Below are 22,553 nucleotides of genomic sequence, written 5' to 3' on the forward strand. Positions count from 1 at the left end.
CTAGATCTTGTACATTTTCTCTTTGTATTCTGCCGCCGTTAGTAGAACGGTAATGTTCCCCTTATCCGTTGGGAGGACGACAATGTCTGGATCGTCACGCAGAGAACGTAGCGAGGCCCTTTCCCGTCTGGAGGTGTCGTGTTTCGGCGGCGCGGCCCCGGCGAGTGTGCGGCACGTTTCCCGTCGTAACTCCTCCGCCGCGTCGGGTGGCAGCTTGGAGGCGACTTGTTCCACTCCGCTGATGGTTTCTGCGACAGGGATTGCTGCTGGTGTAGGAGCAAAGTTTAAGACTTTTTCTAGGACGGACAACGCAGCGTTGTCGATGGTTTTCCCTGTGAGATTCATAACCGTGCGTTTAGTCTCCTGTTTGGGCTGTTTGGATGCAAGCCGAACAAATTTTGATGACTGTTTCGTAGTTGCATTTCGTTGAGTCCTCTCGGTTCGGCCCAGGAGGAAGATTCAACCCATTCCCAGGTGACAGGAGAGAGCAGGGACGACAATTCTAGATGTAGGACAAAAAGTTTGCGCCCTATGGAGTCGAGCTGGCGGCGTGTGTCTCTGATACGTTCACGCACTAGGTCCAGGCTAGCTCTTCTGGTAATTCGGTTCGCCGCAGGTGTCTGGATATGGTGTACGATCTTGGCAAAGGTTGGCACAATGCGGACGTCACGGCATCTCTTCGAGAAGACGAGTGCACTCAGAAGTCGTTGTTTCTTGTTCCGAAGCTTATCAAGCTTCTTCACTTGCTGTACCATTTCTTCCCCGTAGAGGCAACACACATGGTTCAAAAATGTTCAAATGTGTGTAAAATCTTATAGGACTTAACTGCTAAGGTCATCAGTCCCTAAGCTTACACACTATTTAATCTAAATTATCCTAAGGACAAACACACACATCCATGCCCGAGGGAGGACTCGAACCTCCGCCGGGACCAGCCGCACAGTCCATGACTGCAGCGCCTTAGGCCGCTCGACTAAACTGGTGATCGCTTGATGTGTCGTATCCCTTATTCTACTCAGGTTGTGTCACAAATTTCATTTCTGTCTCATCCTGTGCAGTTATTCTTCATGAGTTCTTCTAATCTTCAGAATTCTTCTGTAGCAGCACATTTGAAATTCTTCTATTCTATTCTTGTATAAACTGTTTATCGTTCATGTTCCACTTCCATAAATAGTACCGAATATTTTGTTATTCGATAATGCTCTTCCTCTCCTGAACAAATGTTCCAAAACTTGTGACAGTGAACCAGTCACGTAAGCATGACGGTATTAGGAAGGCAACACAAAATTGACTGACTCGCCAGTAATCATACACAGTGCTGGTACCCAGGTATCGTAATTTGTCCACTTGCTGCAGATGGCAGCAAATAAACTGAAATATATGGAAAATGCAAGCCAGTCTTTCAGTTAATCGACATTTTTTGTAGGTGGGTATTACTTCTCCTTTCTCTTCGTTCGTGTTCATTGTAATCACACAAAGCCTCAACTGAAGGTGGTTGACTGAATGATCTCTGTGTATTCTCCACTAGTTTACATTTGAGAACTGTCAACTGCAACAAGTGAGCGAGCCTCGTTGCGATGGGTACGTAGACTGTGTGCCACTACAGCAGAGTCGAAGTCGGTATTGTCTTCGTTTTTAATAACGTCATGTTCACCTCAATGCTTCAGCGAGATACGTTTTCGAATAGTTCTAGAGGGGCTGAACTGTATTAATGAGTAAACGATACAGGATCGTATGTATTTTCGTAACGAACGAAGTTACAACAATGGTTATCGTAATGGTTAATGTCCCACTGGTAGCTAAACGACATTTGTTTAGTAAATTTTTAATTTAGCTTCTGGACAGAAAGTTACATGTAATGTTAAAGATAAAGACACTGAGGAGCCTGATCGCCTTAGGATAGCTATATGGACAAACGCAGATGGCGATAATATCGCTTACTCAAGGTATATAGGGTAAATGCATTGGGGGAGCTGTCATGTGAAAAAGGTTTCCGGCGTGGTTATGGCCGCACGACAAGGATTAATAGATCTTGAACTCGGAGTAGTAGTTGGAAATAGATGCCTGGCGCAATATATTTTGGAAATTGTTAGGGGATTCAGTATTCCGAGATTCCTAGCGTCAAGTGTATACCAAAAACACCACAATTTCAGGCATTACCTCTCACCACGGACAGTGCAGTGGCTGCCAAACTTCATTCACATGGTCAAATGGCTCTGAGCACTATGGGACTTACCTTCTGAGGTCATCATTCCCCTTAGAACTACTTAGTCCGCAGCTCGTGGTCGTGCGGTAGCGTTCTCGCTTCCCACGCCCGGGTTCCCGGGTTCGATTCCCGGCGGGGTCAGGTATTTTCTCTGTCTCGTGATGACTGGGTGTTGTGTGGTGTCCTTAGGTTAGTTAGGTTTAAGCAGGGGATTGATGGCCGTAGATGTTAAGTCCCATAGTGCTCAGAGCCATTTGAACCATTTTTTAGAACTACTTAAACCTAACTAACCTAAGGACATCACACACATCCATGCCCGAGGCAGGATTCTAACCTGCGACCGTAACTGTCACGCGGTTCCAGACTAAACCGCCTAGAACCGCACGGCCACACCGGCCGGCTCAACCTTCACTCAATGACCGAGAGCATCACCGTCTCCGTTTAGTTGTCAGTGCTAACAAACAAGCAAAACTACGTCAAATTACTACAGAAATCAATGTGGGACATACAGTGCAATGGACATATCCATTAGGACAGTGGCGTTAATGGGCTATGGCAACAGACCATCGACATGAGCAACTTTTCTAACAACACGACATCTCCTGCAGTGCCTCTCCTGGGCTCATGATAGTACTGGCTGGTCCCTAGGAAACTGGAAAGACCGTGGCCTGGTCAGATGAGTTACGATTTCAGTTGGTGAGAGCTGATGGTAGTGTTCAAGTGTGGCACACATCCCACGGAGTCATAGACCAAAATTGTCAGCAAGCAAGCTGTTGGTGACGCCATAATGATGTGGGATTTGTTTATACTGTTGTGGATTGGCAAGAGAGCCAACCCGGTATACTAGAGGAAGCCGAAAGGCACGCGTTTTAGCTCACGCAGACTGGCGTGAGGTCTGGAACAGGTCAAGGAAATTAGACTTTAGCAAAAAACGTACGTTGCTGCTGGAATACTTAACTTTAATCCATAAATGGTGAACATCAGTCTGACGGTACATGCATCACAAGATCAATAGCAACTGGTAATGGCGCCTTGCTAGGTCGTAGCAAATGACGTAGCAGAAGGCTATCCTAACTATCGTCTCGGCAAATGAGAGCGTATTTTGTCAGTGAACGATCGCTAGCAAAGTCGGCTGTACAACTGGGCGAGTGCTAGGAAGTCTCTCTAGACCTGCCGTGTGGCGGCGCTCGGTCTGCAATCACTGATAGTGGCGACACGCGGGTCCGACGTATACTAACGGACCGCGGCCGATTTAAAGGCTACCACCTAGCAAGTGTGGTGTCTGGCGGTGACACCACATATACAGAATGGACTGGATCGTATCGTCCAACGGAAGGGATCATTGGCTGGAAATGGTTATGTTTGGCTACTTGGAAAACAACAGCGTTAAATTCTTTTGGATGACAATGTGCCATGTCTCTGGGCAACGATTATTCTCGTTTAATTTAAGTAACATTATGGACAGTTCGAGCGAATGGTCTGGAACCCAGGTCGCCTGTATAGAATCCCATTGAACATTTATGGGAGATGGCCGAGAGTTCAGTTCGTGCACAAATCTTGCACTAGCATCACTTTCGCACTTATAGGTGACTATATATATATATATATATATATATATATATATATATATATATATATATATATATATATATATACTTCTGCAGGCGATTTCCAAGGACTTGTTGAGTCCATGCCATGTCGAGACAAAAGGAGGTGCAACACGATATTAGGAGGAATCCCATGACTTTTGTCCACCATCTATAAAAAGACGTACATGTCGGCGACACTTCAGAAAGAGGTTAAATGTAACTGCCATTACCAACATGAGGTTGTGACATGGAATGACTCAAATGTGCACCACTTTTCGGTTCCATTCAGCATTGTGACTATTGTGTTCAACTTTCTGTACACATTAAAATGGACTCCTGTTTTACAGTGAACTACCAGTTATCGTAAAGCAATATGGAACTCAAAGCCAGGCGAGGGCGAGTTTTACTGAGTGCAGCGACATCGTGCCAGCAGGCGGTGACGCATCCTCGCTGCCCCGTGACCTCGACGGCGTGGACCAATGGGAGGCGCTGGTCAGCGGCTCGCTGTCTCGCCGCACGGAGCTGCTGCTCAACGCCGACGAGGCGAGTGAGACGGCCGCCGTCCGAGTCGGGGACTGGAAACTCGTCATAGGTGAGCAGTCTGTCCCTCTGCTGCCCATTAGTTTTTCGCCTACATCTGCATCTACATGGATACCCTGCAAAATCACACTCAAGTGGGGCAGAGGGCTCATCCAACCTTCACAATGATTCTCTATTACTCCACACTCGAAGAGCGAGCGGAAAGAAACGAATCCCCATATCCTTCCGTTGGAGCTCTGATTTCTCTTAGTCTATTATGATGATCGTTTCTCCCTATGTAGCTCAGCTCCCACAAAATATTTATTTGCAGATTTATGGACTTCACTGATTGGTTCTAAATGTTGTACAGGGTAGGCTAATTCATACTAGCCCAGAAAACGAAATGCATGATTTAAAAAAAAAAGTTGAGCCAAGGGGGTTTAGCAGTCAGTCGCAACCCCACTTGCTGTAGACAAGCGCCTCAGTATCCGTCTGGCTACACAACTGTAAGAACGTACGGTGGCGTGAGCTTCCGCGAGTCTGTCGAATTGTAACTAAAATGCCCTTAAGATGGCTATTTATAGCCGAACTATAGATTTTCAAGCATCATAAAAACTAATGGGATTTCGACTGACTGCTGTATGCTTCTCCCTCCGTACAATATACGGTCGCTGTGCACAACGGTTCCTGATGAAATCAGTGTTGGTTAAAGGTGATGTATGCGGAAGAAGGAGAGAATATGAAACAAAACTTCACCGGTTGATGGGGGTATGTGATATTTTTACAGCGGATCGAGACATATCTACAAAGAAATTGTCAGTAAGAAAAATGGTTCAAATGGCTCTGAGCACTATGGGACTTAACATCTAAGGTCATCAGTCCCCTAGAACTTAGAACTACTTAAACCTAACTAACCTAAAGACAGCACACAACACTCAGCCATCACGAGGCAGAGAAAATCCCTGACCCCGCCGGGAATCGAACCCGAGAACCCGGGCGTGGGAAGCGAGAACGCTACCGCACGACCACGAGATGCGGGCTTGTCAGTAAGGCCCCACATATTAGTATGAGCTTTCTCATGCCGAGACCTCGATGCATGCACTGATTCGGTCGGTAAAGGTGTCATAAAGTCACTGTGTCCTCTCCTGAAATAAGCCAACCAACAAGGGTTGTAAATGGACGGTGATATCCTAGTTACTAGCAATGGGACTGAGCTCACGTCCGAGTTGGAACCACACATGTTCTGTCAGGGACAAATTAGGGGATCTTGCTTAAGTACCTCAGTATCACGCAAGCAGTATATAGACGTACATGCCATGTGCAGAGGAGCACTGACCTGTTGAAAAATGCCAACACTATACTGTCATCTGAGGGAGAGTACGTAGAGCGTAGTGTGTTTGAGAAATATCAGTGTGCCGTCAGACTTGCCTCAGTTACTAAGAGCCATTACCTGAAGTATACCCAATGGCATTAGCATTGCTTGTCTCTCAAAAACATTGGAACAATGGGACCTTCCCGTCATCCTCGATGACGACGACCATCCAGGGTGGTGCGAAACGTGGTGGATTACCGAACACAGTGCGACGTCATTAATCACCAGTCAGTGCTTCTCGATCACGGCATCAGTCCTAGCTCGGTACGTAGTGGTACGGTGTCAAAGGCAGCCTATAGATGCAGCGGTAATTCCCTAGTCCGGTTGCTGCTGGTCATGGACCTGTGGTGTGAGACTTCACGGAATACTGTAGGGAGGTTGTTACTAGTTCTCGAGTCGCAGGTGTAGATGTAAAGCTGTTACAATGTGTGTGGCACACAATACACCTGTCCTCCGTTGTATTCGTAGACGTGGTAGACAGCAAGTTCGACGAGGAGTGGGCCTCGCTTCACGATCCTAAGCAGCCCATCACTAAGCCAGTCACATCCCAATGCCCCACAAATTGGGACCTTGCTAGATTTGGCCTGCCAGCCAAATATAGATCCACAATGACAACCCTTCCGGAACTTTCCCAGGCGCTGATAATGTTCTCTGAGACAAGTAGTTGGAATTTCCATTTTCCATTTTCACTCTTGTTTTTTTTTTTTTACTTTATTGTTATTTTAAACCTGTACAACAGGCAGGCTGTCAGCAGCACACTACGCTGCTCTTCAGCCATAGAATATACAAGGAGCAAAAACAGTGAGAAGACACATAAGTGACAGAACGGTGGACAATAAAACAGGAGACACGTAGAGACAAACACGGAGCCGTTCACACTCGTCGATAATCCACACTGCTAACTGATGAGACGACACACAAACACTGAAGATGACGATGGCACTGGTGAACGATGGAGTGTGACGGTGAACACTGAGCACTAAACACGACGGCACACACGAAACACTGATGGCGGTGATCTCCAGCGCGCGAATGTCCACTTAGCGTGTGCGAGTCCGGGGACCTACCAAGAGGGGAACAGGGGTGAGGTGGGGGAGAGGGGAGAAAAAGGATGCCAATGGCCGAGGAGACGGGGGCAGGAGGAGAGGGACAGGGGAGGGGAAGCCCGGGGGAGGAGGGGGGAGAAAAGGAGGAGAGAGGGAAAAGGGAGAGAAGGGAGGGAGGGTGCCCAGAGGAGCAAGCACAGGAGGAGGGCGGGAGGATCAAAATTGGTAGGAGGGGTAGATGGAGGGGAGGAGGGCATCATCAGGGAGGGAGAGCTGGCGGAAGCTACCTTGGGAAAGGGTAAGGAGGGTGGAGATATGGCATTTTCACTCAATGTCCGGTGCAATTCACGCCCAATTTATACCCTACCTGGCCTGGTAACAGCATTAAACCCGACAAACACTGGCCATTCCACAAGTCACACAAAAATGCAGCTCCAATCATTTACATATACGCCGACCGTATGTATGCAGGGTGGTCCGTTGATCGTGACCGGACCAAATTTCTCACGAAATAAGCGTCAAACGAAAAAACTACACAGAATGATACTTGTCTAGCTTGAAGGGGGAAACCAGATGGCGCTGTGGTTGGCCCGCTAGATGGCGCTGCCATAAGTCAAACGGATATCAACTGCGTTTCTTTAAATAGGAACCCCCATTTTTTATTACATATTCGTGTAGTACGTAAGGAAATATGAATGTTTTAGTTGGGCCACTTTTTTCGCTTTGTGATATATGCCGCTGTAATAGTCACAGAGATATGGCTCACAATTTTGAACGAACAGTTGATAACAGGTACATTTTTAAAATTAAAATACAGAACGTAGGTACGTTTGAACATTTTATTTCGGTTGTTCAAATGTGATACATGTACCTTTGTGAACTTATCATTTCTGAGAACTCATACTGCTACAGCGTGATGACCAGTAAATACCAAATTAATGCAATAAATGCTCAAAATTATGTCCGTGAACCCCAATGCATTTGGCAATACGTGTAGCGACATTCCTCTCAACAGCGAGTAGTTCGCGTTCCCTAATGTTCGCACATGCAAGGACAATGAGCCGACGCTTGTAGTCAGGCGTTGTCGGTGGATCACGATGGCAAATATCCTTCAACTTTCCCCACAGACCGAAATCTGGGGACGTCAGATCAGGTGAACGTGCGGGCCAAGGTATGGTGCTTCGACGACCAATCCACCTGTCATGAAATATGCTATTCAATACCGCTTCAACCGCACGCGAGCTATGTGCCGGACATCCATCATGTTGGAAGTACATCTCCATTCTGTCATGCAGTGAAACATCTTGTAGTAACATCGGTAGAATATTACGTTGGAAATCAGCATACAATGCACCATTTAAACTGCCATCGATAAAATGGGGGCCAATTATCCTTCCTCCCATAATGCCGCACCATACATTAGCCCACCAAGATCACTGATGTTCCACTTGTCGTAGCCATCGTGGATTTTCCGTTGCCCAGTAGTGCATATTATGCCGATTTACGTTACCGCTATTCCTGAATGACGCTTCGTCGCTAAAAAGAACGCGTGCAAAAATCTGTCATCGTCCCGTAATTTCTCTTGTGCCCAGTGGCAGAGCTGTACACGATGTTCAAAGTCTTCGCCATGCAATTCCTGGTGCATAGAAATATGGTACGGGTGCAATCGATGTTGATGTAGCATTCTCAGCACCGACGTTTTTGAGATTCCCAATTCTCACGCAATTTGTCTGCTACTGATGTGCGGATTAGCCGCGACAGCAGCTAAAACACCTACTTGGGCATCATTATTTGTTGCAGGTCGTGGTTGACGTTTCACATGTGGCTGAACACTTCCTGTTTCTTAAATAACTTAACTATCCAGCGAACCGTCCGGACACTTAGGTGATCCCGTCCAGGATACCGTGCAGCGCACATAGCACACGCCCGTTGGGCATTTTGGTCACAATAGCCATACATCAACACGATATCGACATTTTCCGCAATTGGTAAACGGTCCATTTTAACACGGGTAATGTATCACGAAGGAAATACCGTCCGCACTGGCGGATTGTTACGTGATACCACGTACTTATAAGTTAGTGACTATTACAGCCCCATCTGTCACAAGCGAAAAAAGTGGTCCAACTAAAACATTCATTTTTCTTACTTACTACACGAATATGTAATAAAAAATCGGGGTTCCTACTAAAAAAAACGCTGTTGACATCAGTTTGACTTATGGCAGCACCATCCAGCGGGCCAACCATAGCGCCATCTGGTTTCCCCCTTCAAGCTACACGAGTTTCGTTCTTCGTAGTTTTCCGTTTGATGCTTATTTCGTGAGATATTTGGCCCGGTCACTATCAATGGACCACCCTGCATATATGACCTCCTACCACGTTTTCTAGGAGGTTCACTTTTCTTGTCTGGCACTGTTTTTCATGCTCCTTAAGTTATGCAATCCAAGTGGCATAATTTGCCCATTAGCTATCTTAAGTTGCTCGAAATATTGCCCACCCCAGTTTCACTTTGCCAACACTGCACAGACTACATAAAGAAAACCTATTGACGGCTCACACACGGTAACGGTATGTAATTTCTGAGATGTTAGAGTTTGCAACTGTGGATTCCAATAATTTGTCACGATATTATTAGGATTGCTGACTCGTGTTTTGTCAGGTTCCCATCATTTTACTGACGGTGGCTGGTTCATATTTCGGCGAATGTAACAGAAATTGTAACGCAGTGCTGATCGAGTGAGTATATATAATAGACATGTACAAAAAGAAATGCCCATTTTGCACCTGCTTCACAAAAATCGAGAGGTCTGTAGTAAGGCATGACCACGATGTAGCTGTAATATGACTTTATTGACTCTATGACTAGTTTCTAGAGCCTCACTATTTTCTGGATGAGGTAATCACCCCACGCCGCTGACGAATAAGACTTGATTAGAACTGTTAATCAGAATATTTACCAGCGCTTGCCAGACTGTCCTCCGTGAATTCATTAGCCAAGCGTTACACGCTGCGTTATGAAGTAGCTGACTGAGGGAATCGTTTTAATGTTCCAGGCACTATATTTGCGTCGTAGATTGTTCGAATACCTGCCGTCCATCCAAAAGTAGGGTTCCACAGATCTCCTAAATCGATTAAGGCGAATGCCTGAATGATTCCTCTGGGATGGAAACATTATCTCAATTATTCCCACATATTCCCAACAGAGGGTCACCCTCTACTGAACTAAACTTTCGTCGAACATTAAAACAAAAATCGTCCTTAATTCTGAGGAGATACTGAGTTTCGATATTCTACATAAAATACGAACCTTTGCTTCAATCACATACTGTCTTGAACTGTAATTTCTCGGACAAGATTCTCATATGCAGTTTCATGGATGCTTTTGTTTACGATCGTGGCAGTTCATTATTACTTTAGTTCATTAGCTAACTGGGGTAGTGTGACATTCAGTCATTTTACATCCCGTGTTGGAACGGAATTTTATGGTCTCTTCTATGAACAGTTTGTTGCATGAAACTGATCACAGATATATCTAGTTTTTACAAGACCTCCTCCATTCAAAATGTTTTAGTAGTAGATTATGAGTAACTGTCCACAGCCATACTGTAGCTCTGGAACCGATAAACAATCACAGAATTGCTGTTCAATCTGCAAGCAACATACAAGCGATACCCTTTAATCTAAACGTGACTGTAACTGACATTTCGATCTATGTGATTGGTTATTCTTGCTAAGGATTCGTCGATTACCATTGACATAGCGACCACCTATCGTCTGCTGATTTCAATGAGCCACACGGCTACAATCAGTTGATGTTCACTGCCGAGCACCACCATGAAGGTGGCACGCCACCAGCGTCAAACAGGTGTGAAGTATATTACATACTTGGGTACAAAATTTATTATCAATTCAGCCCAAACTCATAAAATGGCTGGGAGTCAAGGTATATACAGTCTATGGGTAACGAAGGACTTTTAGGTTTTTCCTTCAGAAGTCGAATTTGTTGATTATTTGTCACTCATCGATCTGGACACATACCAAGTCTAGCCAAAATGGAAGAAAGAGAAGATCGACGGAAGAGCTGTGCGTTTCGCCATGAAATCGTTCACTCGACGTGAGAGCGTTACGGAGATGCTCAACATACTTCAGTGCAGACGGTACAAGAGAGGCGTCGTGCGTAGCGGAGAGGTCTACTGTTGAATATTCGAGAGCGTACATCCCAACAAGGGTCGGGTAACTTTATGCTTTCTCTCAGATATGTCTCTGGATGTGATTCCGACGAGAAAAGTGAGGAACGTTGAGCTCATACAGAGCTTTGACGACAGCTTATATCACGCCATTCGTGAATGGAACGCGAGAGTGGAGTGAAGATGGCGGTACCTATAATACCAGCGGAATTACGATGCAAAGTGGCGCAACACCAAGAAATAATCAGTGTAGAGTAATAAAACTTGAGGAATAAATTTGAATAGGTAACGTTTTTATTTTTTTACGCGTATTTACACCTCAAGTTCCATAGGACCAAATTGAGGAGCAAATCTCGAAGGTCATGGAACGTGAAAGTACATGAAATTACAACATGAAAGTAATATCAGATAAAAACAAAATGTTTATGCACCCAAAAAAACTCAAACCATAAGTTTAATTAAACGCAATCAACAATACAACGAGAATCAGCTTAATTTTTCGAGGAAATCCTTGACAGAATAGAAGGAGTGACCCAGGGGGAAACTCTTCAGTTTCGATTTGAAAGTGCGTGGATTACTGCTAAAATTTTTGAATTGTAGTGGTAACTTATTGAAAATGGATGCAGCAGTATACTGCACACCTTTCTGTACACTAGTTAAGGAAATTCGATCCATATGCACGTTTGATTTCTGCCGTGTATTAACTGAGTGAAAGTTGCTTATTCTTGGGAATAAGCTAATATCGTTAACTAGAAATAGCCGGCCGCGGTGGTCTAGCGGTTCTAGGCGCGCAGTCCGGAGCCGCGCGACTGATACGGTGGCAGGTTCGAATCCTGCCTCGGGCATGGATGTGTGTGATGTCCTTAGGTTAGTTAGGTTTAAGTAGTTCTAAGTTATAGGGGACTGATGACCTTAGATGTTAAGTCCCATAGTGCTCAGAGCCATTTGAACCATTTAACTAGAAATAACTCTAAGGAATACACATATTGAGAGGCAAATGTCAAAATACCCAGACGCGTGAACAGGGGTCTACAAGAGGTTCGCGAACTTACACCACTTATTGCCCGAATCGCCCATTTCTGGGCCAAAGATATCCTTCAGTATGGGAAGAGTTACCACAAAATATAATACGACTTAAGCTAATGAAAATAAGCAAAGTAGACTAATTCCGTGTCGAACGATCACTCATTTCAGATATCGTTCGAATCGTAAAAATGGCACCATTAAGTCTTTGAACAAGATCCTGAATGTGGGCTTACCACGGCAGTTTACTATCTATCTGCACAGGTAGAAATTTGTACTTTTCAGTTTCACTAATCATATGCCCATCCTGCGAAATTAAAACGTAAGGCTTTGTGATCCGTGTGTTAGAAAGTGTAAAAACTGAGTCTTACTTTAATTTAGCATTATTTTATTTTCTACAAGCCATGATTATATCATGAACTGCACTATTTGAAACCGAGTCAATGTTGCACACAACATCCCTTACTACCAAGCTACTGTCATCATCAAACAGAAAAATTTTAGAGTTACACGTAATACTAGAGGGCATATCATTCATATAAATAAGGAATGAGACTGACCCCAGCCCTGTTCCCTGGAGCACCCTACACCTGACTGTACCCCACTCAGACCCCATATCACAGCCATTCTCAACACTATGAATAATGCCTTTATGCTGTCTGTTGCTAATGAAACAGGTAAACCAATTGTGACGTACTCCTCGTATTCCGTAATGGTTCAACATCTGGAGCAATATTTTGTGATCAACACAATCAAATGCCTTAGTTAAATCAAAAAATATACCTAGTGTTTGAAACCTTTTGTTTAACTCATCCAGTACCTTATAGAGAAAAGAGAATATAGCATTTTCAGTTGTTAAACGACTTCCAAAGCCGATCTGCACATTTGATAGCAAATTATGCGATATAAAATGATCAATTATCATTAAATACACAGCCTTTTCAATAACTTTAGCAAACTGATGAAATCTTCTCAGGCTTCCATCCAGGTAGCTGCACCTAAAATCCGCGGATTTTCGACACAGCTTCCCGAATGGAAGATTTCATCAGCAGTATACACCGGAAAGCTTGCATTCACATAAGAAAACTTTAGCAAACACTGATGGCATAGATATAGGTCTAAAAATGTCTAGATTACCCCTTTCTCCCTTTTTATAAATCGGTTTTACTACTGAGTAATTTAATCATGTAGGAAACCGACGATTCCTAGAGGAAAAATTACAAACATGGCTAAAAACAAGGGCCAACATGTGCAGCACAGTACTTTAATATTCTGCTAGGCACTCCATCATATCCATGTGCGTCCTTAGTCTTCGGTGATTTAATTATTGACTCTTGTCTGTATGACAGACATCAACCTCAGAAAGGCATTTACGAAGAGAGCTATATGATTACCTGCAGAAACTAAATTTTTATTTAATTCACCAGCAATCCTCAGAAAATGATTATTAAGTACTATACATGTATCTGACTTATCAGTAAAAGAAATATTTTCACTACGAACTAACTTTATATCGACTTTTTGCTGCTGACCGGACATTTCATTCACGACTGACCACATGGGTTTCATTTCCTCCTGTGAATTAGCCATTCAATTTGCATACCACATACTCTTTGCCTTCCAGATAACATTACTAAGCACCTTACAATACTGTTTGTAATGGGCTACTGTAGCTTGATTGTGACTACTTCTAATATTTTGATGTAATTTCCGCTTTGTTCAACATGATATCCTTATCCTACTAGTCAGCCACCAGGGCTGCCTGTTACCGATAGTACCCCGTTTGGAACGTTATAACGGAAGGCAACTCCCAAAGAGCATGAGAATGTGCTAAGGAAGGCATTATATTTGTCAACTATGTTATCGGCACTATAAACATCCTGCCACTCTTATTCCTTGACGAGTTTTAAAAAACTCTCTATTGCCATTGGATTAACTTTCGTACATAGTTTGTAATTATATGTGACATTTGTTTGAGTACAAAAGACTTTTGCTGTTAAATTTTTGGCAGTATGGTCTGAAAGGCCATGCACTCTTTTACTAATAGAATGACCATGTAGTAATGACGAATGAATAAAAATATTTCCTATGGCTGTGGTAGTGTTGCCCCTCACCCAAGTTGGAAAAATAACAGTCTGCATCAGATCGTATGAATTTAGGAGCTCTACCAACATCCTTTTTCTTGCACCATCATATACAAAATTTATATTGAAGTAACCACATGTAACTAATTTGTGGCATTTCCTATAAACCGAATCAAGAACCCTCTCTAGCCTGAGCAGAAATTCTCTGAAGTCAGAGTTAGGGGTAATACAAAGAACAATAATAAGAAGTTTGGTTTCACTAAATTCAACTGGCCCTGCATAACAATCAACTATCTGTGCAGCGCAGTGCCATAATACGTATATGGACTCGAATGGAATATATGTTTTTTACGTACATGGGCACTTCCCCACACCACAAGGAACTCATTGAAAAACAGCCAGCTAATTTGTATTCTGGTAAAGTAAGTCTCTGAATTGTCAAATTTCATAAGTGGTGCTCCGATATACCTATAATTTCAGAGTCAACATCCAGAAGCAGTTCACTAACTTTATCTCTAATACCTCTTATATTTTGATGAAATATACTAATTCCTTCTCTACTTGGTAACATTACATCCTCGGAAGGTGTGCCCTTAGTTATAGGGACTTCCCTTAAGCAGGTATACCTATCAGCTGACTTCAATCAAGGAAAAGTGCAGCTCTAACACCAATTACTACAGGAATTTTTCCATGAGTGACACCACCACCACCACCCACTACACTGTCACCTATAAGCTTAGCCAGCCACCTCTTCCCATTCCTACTGAGGTGCAGGTCATGCCTAGTGAATCCTGATCTACTGATAGACTCAACTGGCAGACTGAAATGTGAAACATGCTCTCTGACATCCGCGTCTTTTCCAGTTCTATGTTAAATTGTCTAACAGCTGCATTAAGATGAGGCCGATGATGAAGCTGAAACAGTTGCACGAAATGCACATTGGTACCATTAGTTTGAGTAGCTATCTTTTTTGGGTCACCACCTACATCACATTCCCCGTCCCAACCAAGACCCACTATGACTACCTGCTCCTCCTTCGTAAAATTCGTACAGAACTGCCCTATGCTTTCAGTCATCTGAGCGAACCCTGCACTAGGCTTGACAATACTGTTGACCTTGTAGTCACTCCCCAAAAAATCCTTCAACTGATGGCCCACACCTCTACCATGCGAACTACCTAGCAGCAGAACCTTCTTCTTCCTGTTAGACTTTGCAACTGACTTAAGCCTCCTAACTGCTGGAGTCTGCTACATGTTCCTCACACCTACATCTGCAACAGGCTCCTCTCCACTCAGCTCTGACAGTTGGTAAATCTATTGCATATACACGAAGTGTAACTGTCTGATACCTCCTCCTCCTAGGTGCGTTCTTGCCAACTGCCAGTTCCCATTTCCCATCCCCCTTCATCCTCTTTAACCTCTCTAGCTCCTGCTTTGATTGCTGTAACTCCATCTGAAGGGCACAGATCTTATGCTCCTGCTCCTGTATCAACTTATTTCTACTACAGATTATGTATTCCCAGGAGAGGATCTCTCTTGAATGCCCACTAGTCTCCACACTGCATTCTTCCCCCATGAAAATACTTTGAACAAATCCCACACCATAACCTACTACTCACAAACTACGACGGAACCCATGCTTCTCACTGATGGTAAAATTTTACAGTTACTAAAAAAACTATATGGCTACGTTACCCAAGCTCAGTTACACCAGTAGAGCTATTTTTAGAACTAACAGTATCGGTCTCGAAAATCTCTCTCTCTACTAAGAAAGCAACTACTTGTATTAATACTAGTAAACTACAAGTAATACTAATACCAACGAAACTTCACAAAATTATTAGCTACAACCAAAAATTCAAGCAGCCACTGGAACAATCAACGAAGTTAAAACATTGAACATATATAACTTATTAACTTGCAAATCATGGATTAATGTAAGCCCCATGAGAAGTCATCGCAAATGCAATATTCTTGTATATTAATAACCGGTATAACCTTCAGAATGTTGAATGAATGCTTACGGACATGCAACCATTGTGTTATACAGATGTCAGAAGTCGGTTTTCCACTCCTGTTACACTTCATCAGCATGGGAACAGCTAGTGATAGTTGTGGATGACACCGCAGGTGTCGTTCGATGATGCCCCGTGCATGCTCGATTGGAGGCATATTTGGTGATCGAGCTGTTCAAGGCAACATGTTGACACTCTGTAGAACATGTTGGATTACAATAAATGTATGTGTGCAATAGTATGTATGTGTGCAATGTTGTTCATCAGTGGCAGCACAACTGATCGAATCATCAGAATTACGTACAAATTTTCAGGTAGTGTGTGTGGGATAACCACGAGAGCGCTCCTGCTGTCGTACGAAATCACACACCTGAGCGTAGCTCCATGTGTAGGTCCTGTGAGTCTAGGCTGCATACAGCTTGGCTTGCAGGTGCTCACTTGGCCTGCTAACCAACACACTGTCATCACTGGCATGAAATCAGAATAGACGTCATCTTTCAGATATAGGACACACAGCTACCAATTTTCGCTTACCTTGCATAACTCCTTAACTCCTTCTGGATGTTGCAGCTTCCTTTTTTTTTTTTCACTGTAGGATATCGTGTTGTATCTTGGATAAGAAGCGGAAACGACCACCAGCAAAAGTCACGATTCAGCATCGGAAAAATTCTGCCCTATGAAGGCAGGGATCATCGGTCAACAATATTTCCATTGCTACTGGTCGAGATTTGAGGAATGTCATGTGAATATGGAATCAGATTCACTACTCTTACTGACATGAGCGATCTCAGTGGCTTCACTAGAGCAGCGCCAGAGAGAAGTGACACACATTTCCCTTGGCTGTTGGTTATCGTTCAGCCTCGTCACATAGCTTAATTACGAGGGTAATCCCAAAACGTAAGGTCTCCTATTTTCTTTATAAGTACATAGACCTGTTTATTTCTACAGTGTTTTACATCAGCTTATAGATTGAACATTTAGCTATTTTTCAACATAATCACCATTTCTGTCGATGCATTTTTGTAGACGATGTGGCAGTTTTTGTATGCCCATATCGTACCAGATTGCCGCCATGCTGTTCAGAAAGTTATGAACCTCTTCTTCTCACCTAGTCGTCGGAGCTGAACCACTGGGACCACAATTAACGCTGACTGGTACTGTGAGACTTTGGAAAAACTCAAACGGGCAATTCAGAACCGGAGAAGAGGAATGTTGAGCAAGAGCGTACATATCGCTCGGCAAACCGTTGCTCTCCTGCCATAGTTTCAGTGGAACATAATCACCCATCCACCCTGTAGTCCTGACTTGGAGCCCGGTGACAGTCACCTGATCCCTAGGTTAAAAGAACACTTGGCCAGAAAGCGATTCAGCTCCGACGATGAGGCGAAAGAAGAGGTTCATAACTTTCTGAACAGCGTGGCGACGAGTTGGTATGACATGGGCATACAGAAACTGTCACAGCATCTACAATAATGCATCGACAGAAATGGCGATTATGTCGAAAAACAGCTAAATGTTCAAGCTGTAAACTGATGTAAACCATTGTAGAAATAAGCAGGCCTATGTACTTATAAAAAATAGAGGACCTTACTTTTGGGATTACCCTCGTACTTTTTAGCAGCAACAATTGATGGGGACAATGCGACGATGTCTGCAGCACAGAGCCCCGGACCGTCTACAGGTGATTATTGTGAGGATTGCCTTGGCATGGCAGTTCCGCACGTATACTCCCAGACATTTTACAGAAGTAACTGCTACCAGTGTTTGTGCCGCTATCATATAATCATACAATAAAGGATCCTTCTTTCTATGTATTCGCAATACATTACATTTGTCTATGTTAAGGGTCTGTTGCCACTCCCGGCACCAAGTGCCTATCCACTGCAGATCCTCCTGCATTTCGCTGCAGTTTTCTAATGCTGGAACTTCTCTGTATACTACAGCATCATCCGCCAAAAGCGCATGGGACTTCTGACACCATCTACTAGGTCATTTATATGTATTGTGAAAAGCAATGGTCCCATTACACTCCCCTGTGGCACGCCAGAGGTTACTTTAACGTCTTTAGACGTCTCTCCATTGAGAACAACGTGCTGTGTTCTGTTTGCTAAACACAGCTGGTCTGATATTCCGTAGGCTCTCACTTTGTTTATCAGGCGACAGTGCGGAACTGTACCGAAAGCCTTCCAGAAGTCAATGGAAATGGCATCTACCTGAGAACCTGTATCTAATATTTTCTGGGTCTCATGAACAAATAAAGCGCGTAGGGTCTCACACGATCGCTGTTTCCGGAATCCATGTTGATTTGTACTGAGTAGATTCTGGGCTTCGAGAAATGACATGATACGCGAGCGAAAAACATGTTCTAAAATACTTTAGCAGATCGATGTCAGAGACATAGGTCTATAGTTTTGCGCATCTGCTCGACGACCCTTCTTAAAAACTGGGACTACCTGTGCTCTTTTCCACTCATTTGGGACCTTCCGTTCCTCTAGAGACTTGCGGTATACGGCTGTTAGAAGGGGGGCAGGTTCTTTCGTGTACTCTGTGTCGAATCGAATTGGTATCCCGTCAGGTCCAGTGGAATTTCCTCTGTTGAGTGATTTCAGTTGCTTTGCTATTCCTTGGACACTTATTTCGAGGTCAGCTATCTTTTCGTTCGTGTTGTCAGATGTAGTCTCTCTCTGTACCGCGACTGTTAATCAACTGTTCTTCCTACGAAACTGTGCACGCAAAATGAATAAAATTCCTTTATTCGCTATCCTTCCTAGTGCATTCTTCACTGCTGGCAGGGTATTTAGTGACGACTGCGACCTTACTCTATCTCAGAGGGACAGAAGTCGAAGGGTCCAGTCACAGATCAGACTTGAAATGGATTACCAAACAAAGGGAGCCGACGGCATTAGGATCACAGATTAACTTCCAAGTTTGTACACCTTTAGTAGGCCGTTGGAAACAACATAGCGTGCAAGTAGTTAAGTACATTACTTTGTCAATTGCGACAAAATCGCAAGAGATGTTTTACGCGCCTATTTTGGGGCTTATCTAAGTGTGCTTAGGTGGTGCCGGATGTTGGTGTTCATCGTCGGCAAGCGGTTAGCGCTGGCGCTACGGAAGACGGACGTGTGAGAGCCGACGGTTCGACTCCAACTCAAACGTTATTTTTAAACTATACTTTTACATCACTGGTCATTTTATTTAATTTATATGTCATACGAGAAGTAATTTAATTAAAAAACGACATATATTTGCATGAACTTTTCGTCAACTTTGTACTATTTAATTACCTGTTAATTGTAACTAAATTTAATTATTAGAAGAAACGTATTTACAACTATGGGCAAGTAAACGAAGAAACGCAGAAGAGCTGAAAATGTATGCTTCACATGATTTGCGAAACCCATTATATACGCAATGTGGTAAGGTACCTGGAACTACTTTGTACTTCGACGCTTCGAGCTGCAGACATAGAGGCAGGCCTCATTTTTCAGTTAACCTGCGTAGCGGGGAGACGTTTCTCACGTAGCAAGAACGAATAGGATAGGTGCAATTTTTTTGAATGTCACGGAGTTTACAGTTACACTATAGGAATGAAAATGACTCCCTGTAGCGGGATTCGAACCATCGCCTCGTCCACGACCCTCTTGTTAACCACTTTTTTTTTCAGGAAATAGAATTATCAGCTTTGAGTCAATGGAGACAGAGTGTGCAGGGATCGAAACCTAAGGCATGTCTACGGTGCTTCCCCTTCTCGGCTCAGAACCGCTCCTCTCCAGCTTTTTTTCATTTTTTGTTGTTTTCTTTATTTTTTAATTTTTTAAAATTACATCTACATCTACATCTACATGATTACTCTGCAATTCACATTTAAGTGCTTGGCAGAGGGTTCATCGAACCACAATCATACCATCTCTCTACTATTCCACTCCCGAACAGCGCGCGGGAAAAGCGAACACCTAAACCTTTCTGTTCGAGCTCTGATTTCTCTTATTTTATTTTGATGAGCATTCCTACCTATGTAGGCTGGGCTCAACAAAATGTTTTCGCATTCGGAAGAGAAAGTTGGTGACTGAAATTTCGTAAATAGATCTCGCCGCGACGAAAAACGTCTTTGCTTTAATGACTTCCATCCCAACTCGCGTATCATATCTGCCACACTCTCTCCCCTATTACGTCATAATACAAAACGAGCTGCCCTTTTTCCACCCTTTCTATGTCTTCCGTCAATCCCACCGGGTAAGTATCCTAGACTGCACAGCAATATTCTAACAGAGGACGAACGAGTGTGGTGTAAGCTGTCTCTTTAGTGGACTTGTTGCATCTTCTAAGTGTCCTGCCAATGAAACGCAACCTTTGGCTCGCCTTCCCCACAATGTTATCTATGTGGTCTTTCCAACTGAAGTTGTTCGTAATTTTAACACCCACGTACTTAGTTGAATTGACAGCATTGAGAATTGTACTATTTATCGAGTACTATTTTTTCTTTTGGAACTCATGTGGATCACCTCACACGTTATTTAGCGTCAACTGCCACCTGCCACACCATACAGCAATCTTTTCTAAATCGCTTTGCAACTGGTACTGGTCTTCGGTTGACCTTACTACACGGTAAATTACAGCATCATCTGCGAACAACCTAAGAGAACTGCTCAGATTGTCAACCAGGTCATTTATATGGATCAGGAACAGCAGAGGTCCCAGGAAGCTTCCGTGGGGAACACCTGATATAACATCAATTTTACTCGATGATTTGCCGTCTATTACTACGAACTGCGACCTTCCTGACAGGAAATCACGAATCCAGTCGCACAACTGAGACGATACCCCATAGGCCCGCAGCTTGATTTAGAAGTCGCTTGTGAAGAACGCTTTCCGGAAATCTAGAAATACGGAATCAACTTGACATCCCCTGTCGATAGCGGCCATTACGTCGTGCGAATAAAGGGCTAGGTGCGATGCACAAGAACGATGTTTTTTGAAACCATGCTGATTACGTATCAATAGATCGTTCCCTTCGAGGTGATTCATAATGTTTGAGTACAATATATGCTCCAAAACCCTACTGCAAACCGACGTCAATAATATAGGGCTGTAGTTAGATGGATTACTCCTACTACCCTTCTTAAACACTGGTGTGACCTGCTCAATTTTCCAATCTGTGGGTACAGATCTATCGGTGAGCGAGCGGTTGTATAGGACTGCTATTGTATCAGCGTAATCTGAAAGGAACCTAATCGGTATACAATCTGGACTTGAAGACTTGCCCGTATCACGCGATTTGAGTTGCTTCGCAACCCCTAAGGTATCTACTTCTAAGAAACACATGCTAGCAGCTGTTCGTGTTTCAAATTCTGGTATATTCCATTCGTCTTCCCTGGTGTAGGAATTTCGGAAAACTGCGTTCAGTAACGCTTTAGCGGCACAGTCGTCGGTAACAGTACCATCGGCACTGCGCAGAGAAGGTATTGACTGCGTCTTGCCGCTTGTGTACTTTACATACGACCAAAATTTCTTCCGATTTTCTACCAAATTTCGAGACAATGTTTCGTTATGGAACCTATTAAAGGCATCTCGCATTGAAGTCTGTGCCAAATTTGGCACGTCTGTAAATTTTAGCCAATCTTCGGGATTTTGCGTTCTTCTGAACTTCGCATGATTTTAAATTAAAGGAAAGAAACATATGTATTTCTTCAAATATGTATTTCTTCAACCAACATGAGATATTACACTCTAACGAGGTGTGCAAAACTATATTAACAAGGTGTGGAGAAAAAAATAAAAACAATAATACTGAAAGTAATCTAAAATGAGAGAGGCCGTAGACAGAGGGGGAAGGAAGGGTGGGGATATGGTAAGACTTGCAGGCATGCCCTGCTCGGCAGATGGGGCGTGGAGTCAGAGTGGGCAGCGGTCAACATATGAGGCTTGGCCACGATTTCTCCAGCAGCGCTACCGGGAAGAAGCACCCGAAATGAGGGCAGAAGTCAAGGAAGGGACGGTAGAGTTGGGCGAATGACAAGCGTGCTCTGGTGCAGTGCATAAAAGGTGGTGAGTGTCCATGCGCCCCCTCCACTTGACCACCGTGACGTCTTACAGCCGCCACCTTGGCACAGATACATCACTTACGTAATAGGAGCGAAAAAAGGTCTCTTGCGATTTATTCGGAACTGCCAGATTAGAGTATTTTACTACTTGCCGAATTGCTCAACACGTGGGGCGTCCATTGACAGTGAACGGGCCAAATACACTCCTGGAAATGGAAAAAAGAACACATTGACACCGGTGTGTCAGACCCACCATACTTGCTCCGGACACTGCGAGAGGGCTGTACAAGCAATGATCACACGCACGGCACAGCGGACACACCAGGAACCGCGGTGTTGGCCGTCGAATGGCGCTAGCTGCGCAGCATTTGTGCACCGCCGCCGTCAGTGTCAGCCAGTTTGCCGTGGCATACGGAGCTCCATCACAGTCTTTAACACTGGTAGCATGCCGCGACAGCGTGGACGTG

General features: G+C 43.9%; 1 protein-coding gene across 1 annotated transcript in view; it reads left to right on the forward strand.

The window, feature by feature from the left end:
• The window catches only part of LOC126174742 (arylsulfatase B-like), a 147,161-nt gene that overhangs the window by 118,681 nt on the left and 5,927 nt on the right, over positions 1-22,553 (forward strand). Inside the window, exon 7 of the mRNA XM_049921062.1 lies at positions 4,229-4,387. Within this exon, the coding sequence (XP_049777019.1) occupies positions 4,229-4,387 (159 nt within the window). The remainder of the gene's footprint in view (positions 1-4,228; positions 4,388-22,553) is intronic.

The sequence above is a fragment of the Schistocerca cancellata genome, chromosome 3 (assembly GCF_023864275.1).
Source record: "Schistocerca cancellata isolate TAMUIC-IGC-003103 chromosome 3, iqSchCanc2.1, whole genome shotgun sequence".
NCBI classification, from domain to species: Eukaryota; Metazoa; Arthropoda; class Insecta; order Orthoptera; family Acrididae; genus Schistocerca; species Schistocerca cancellata.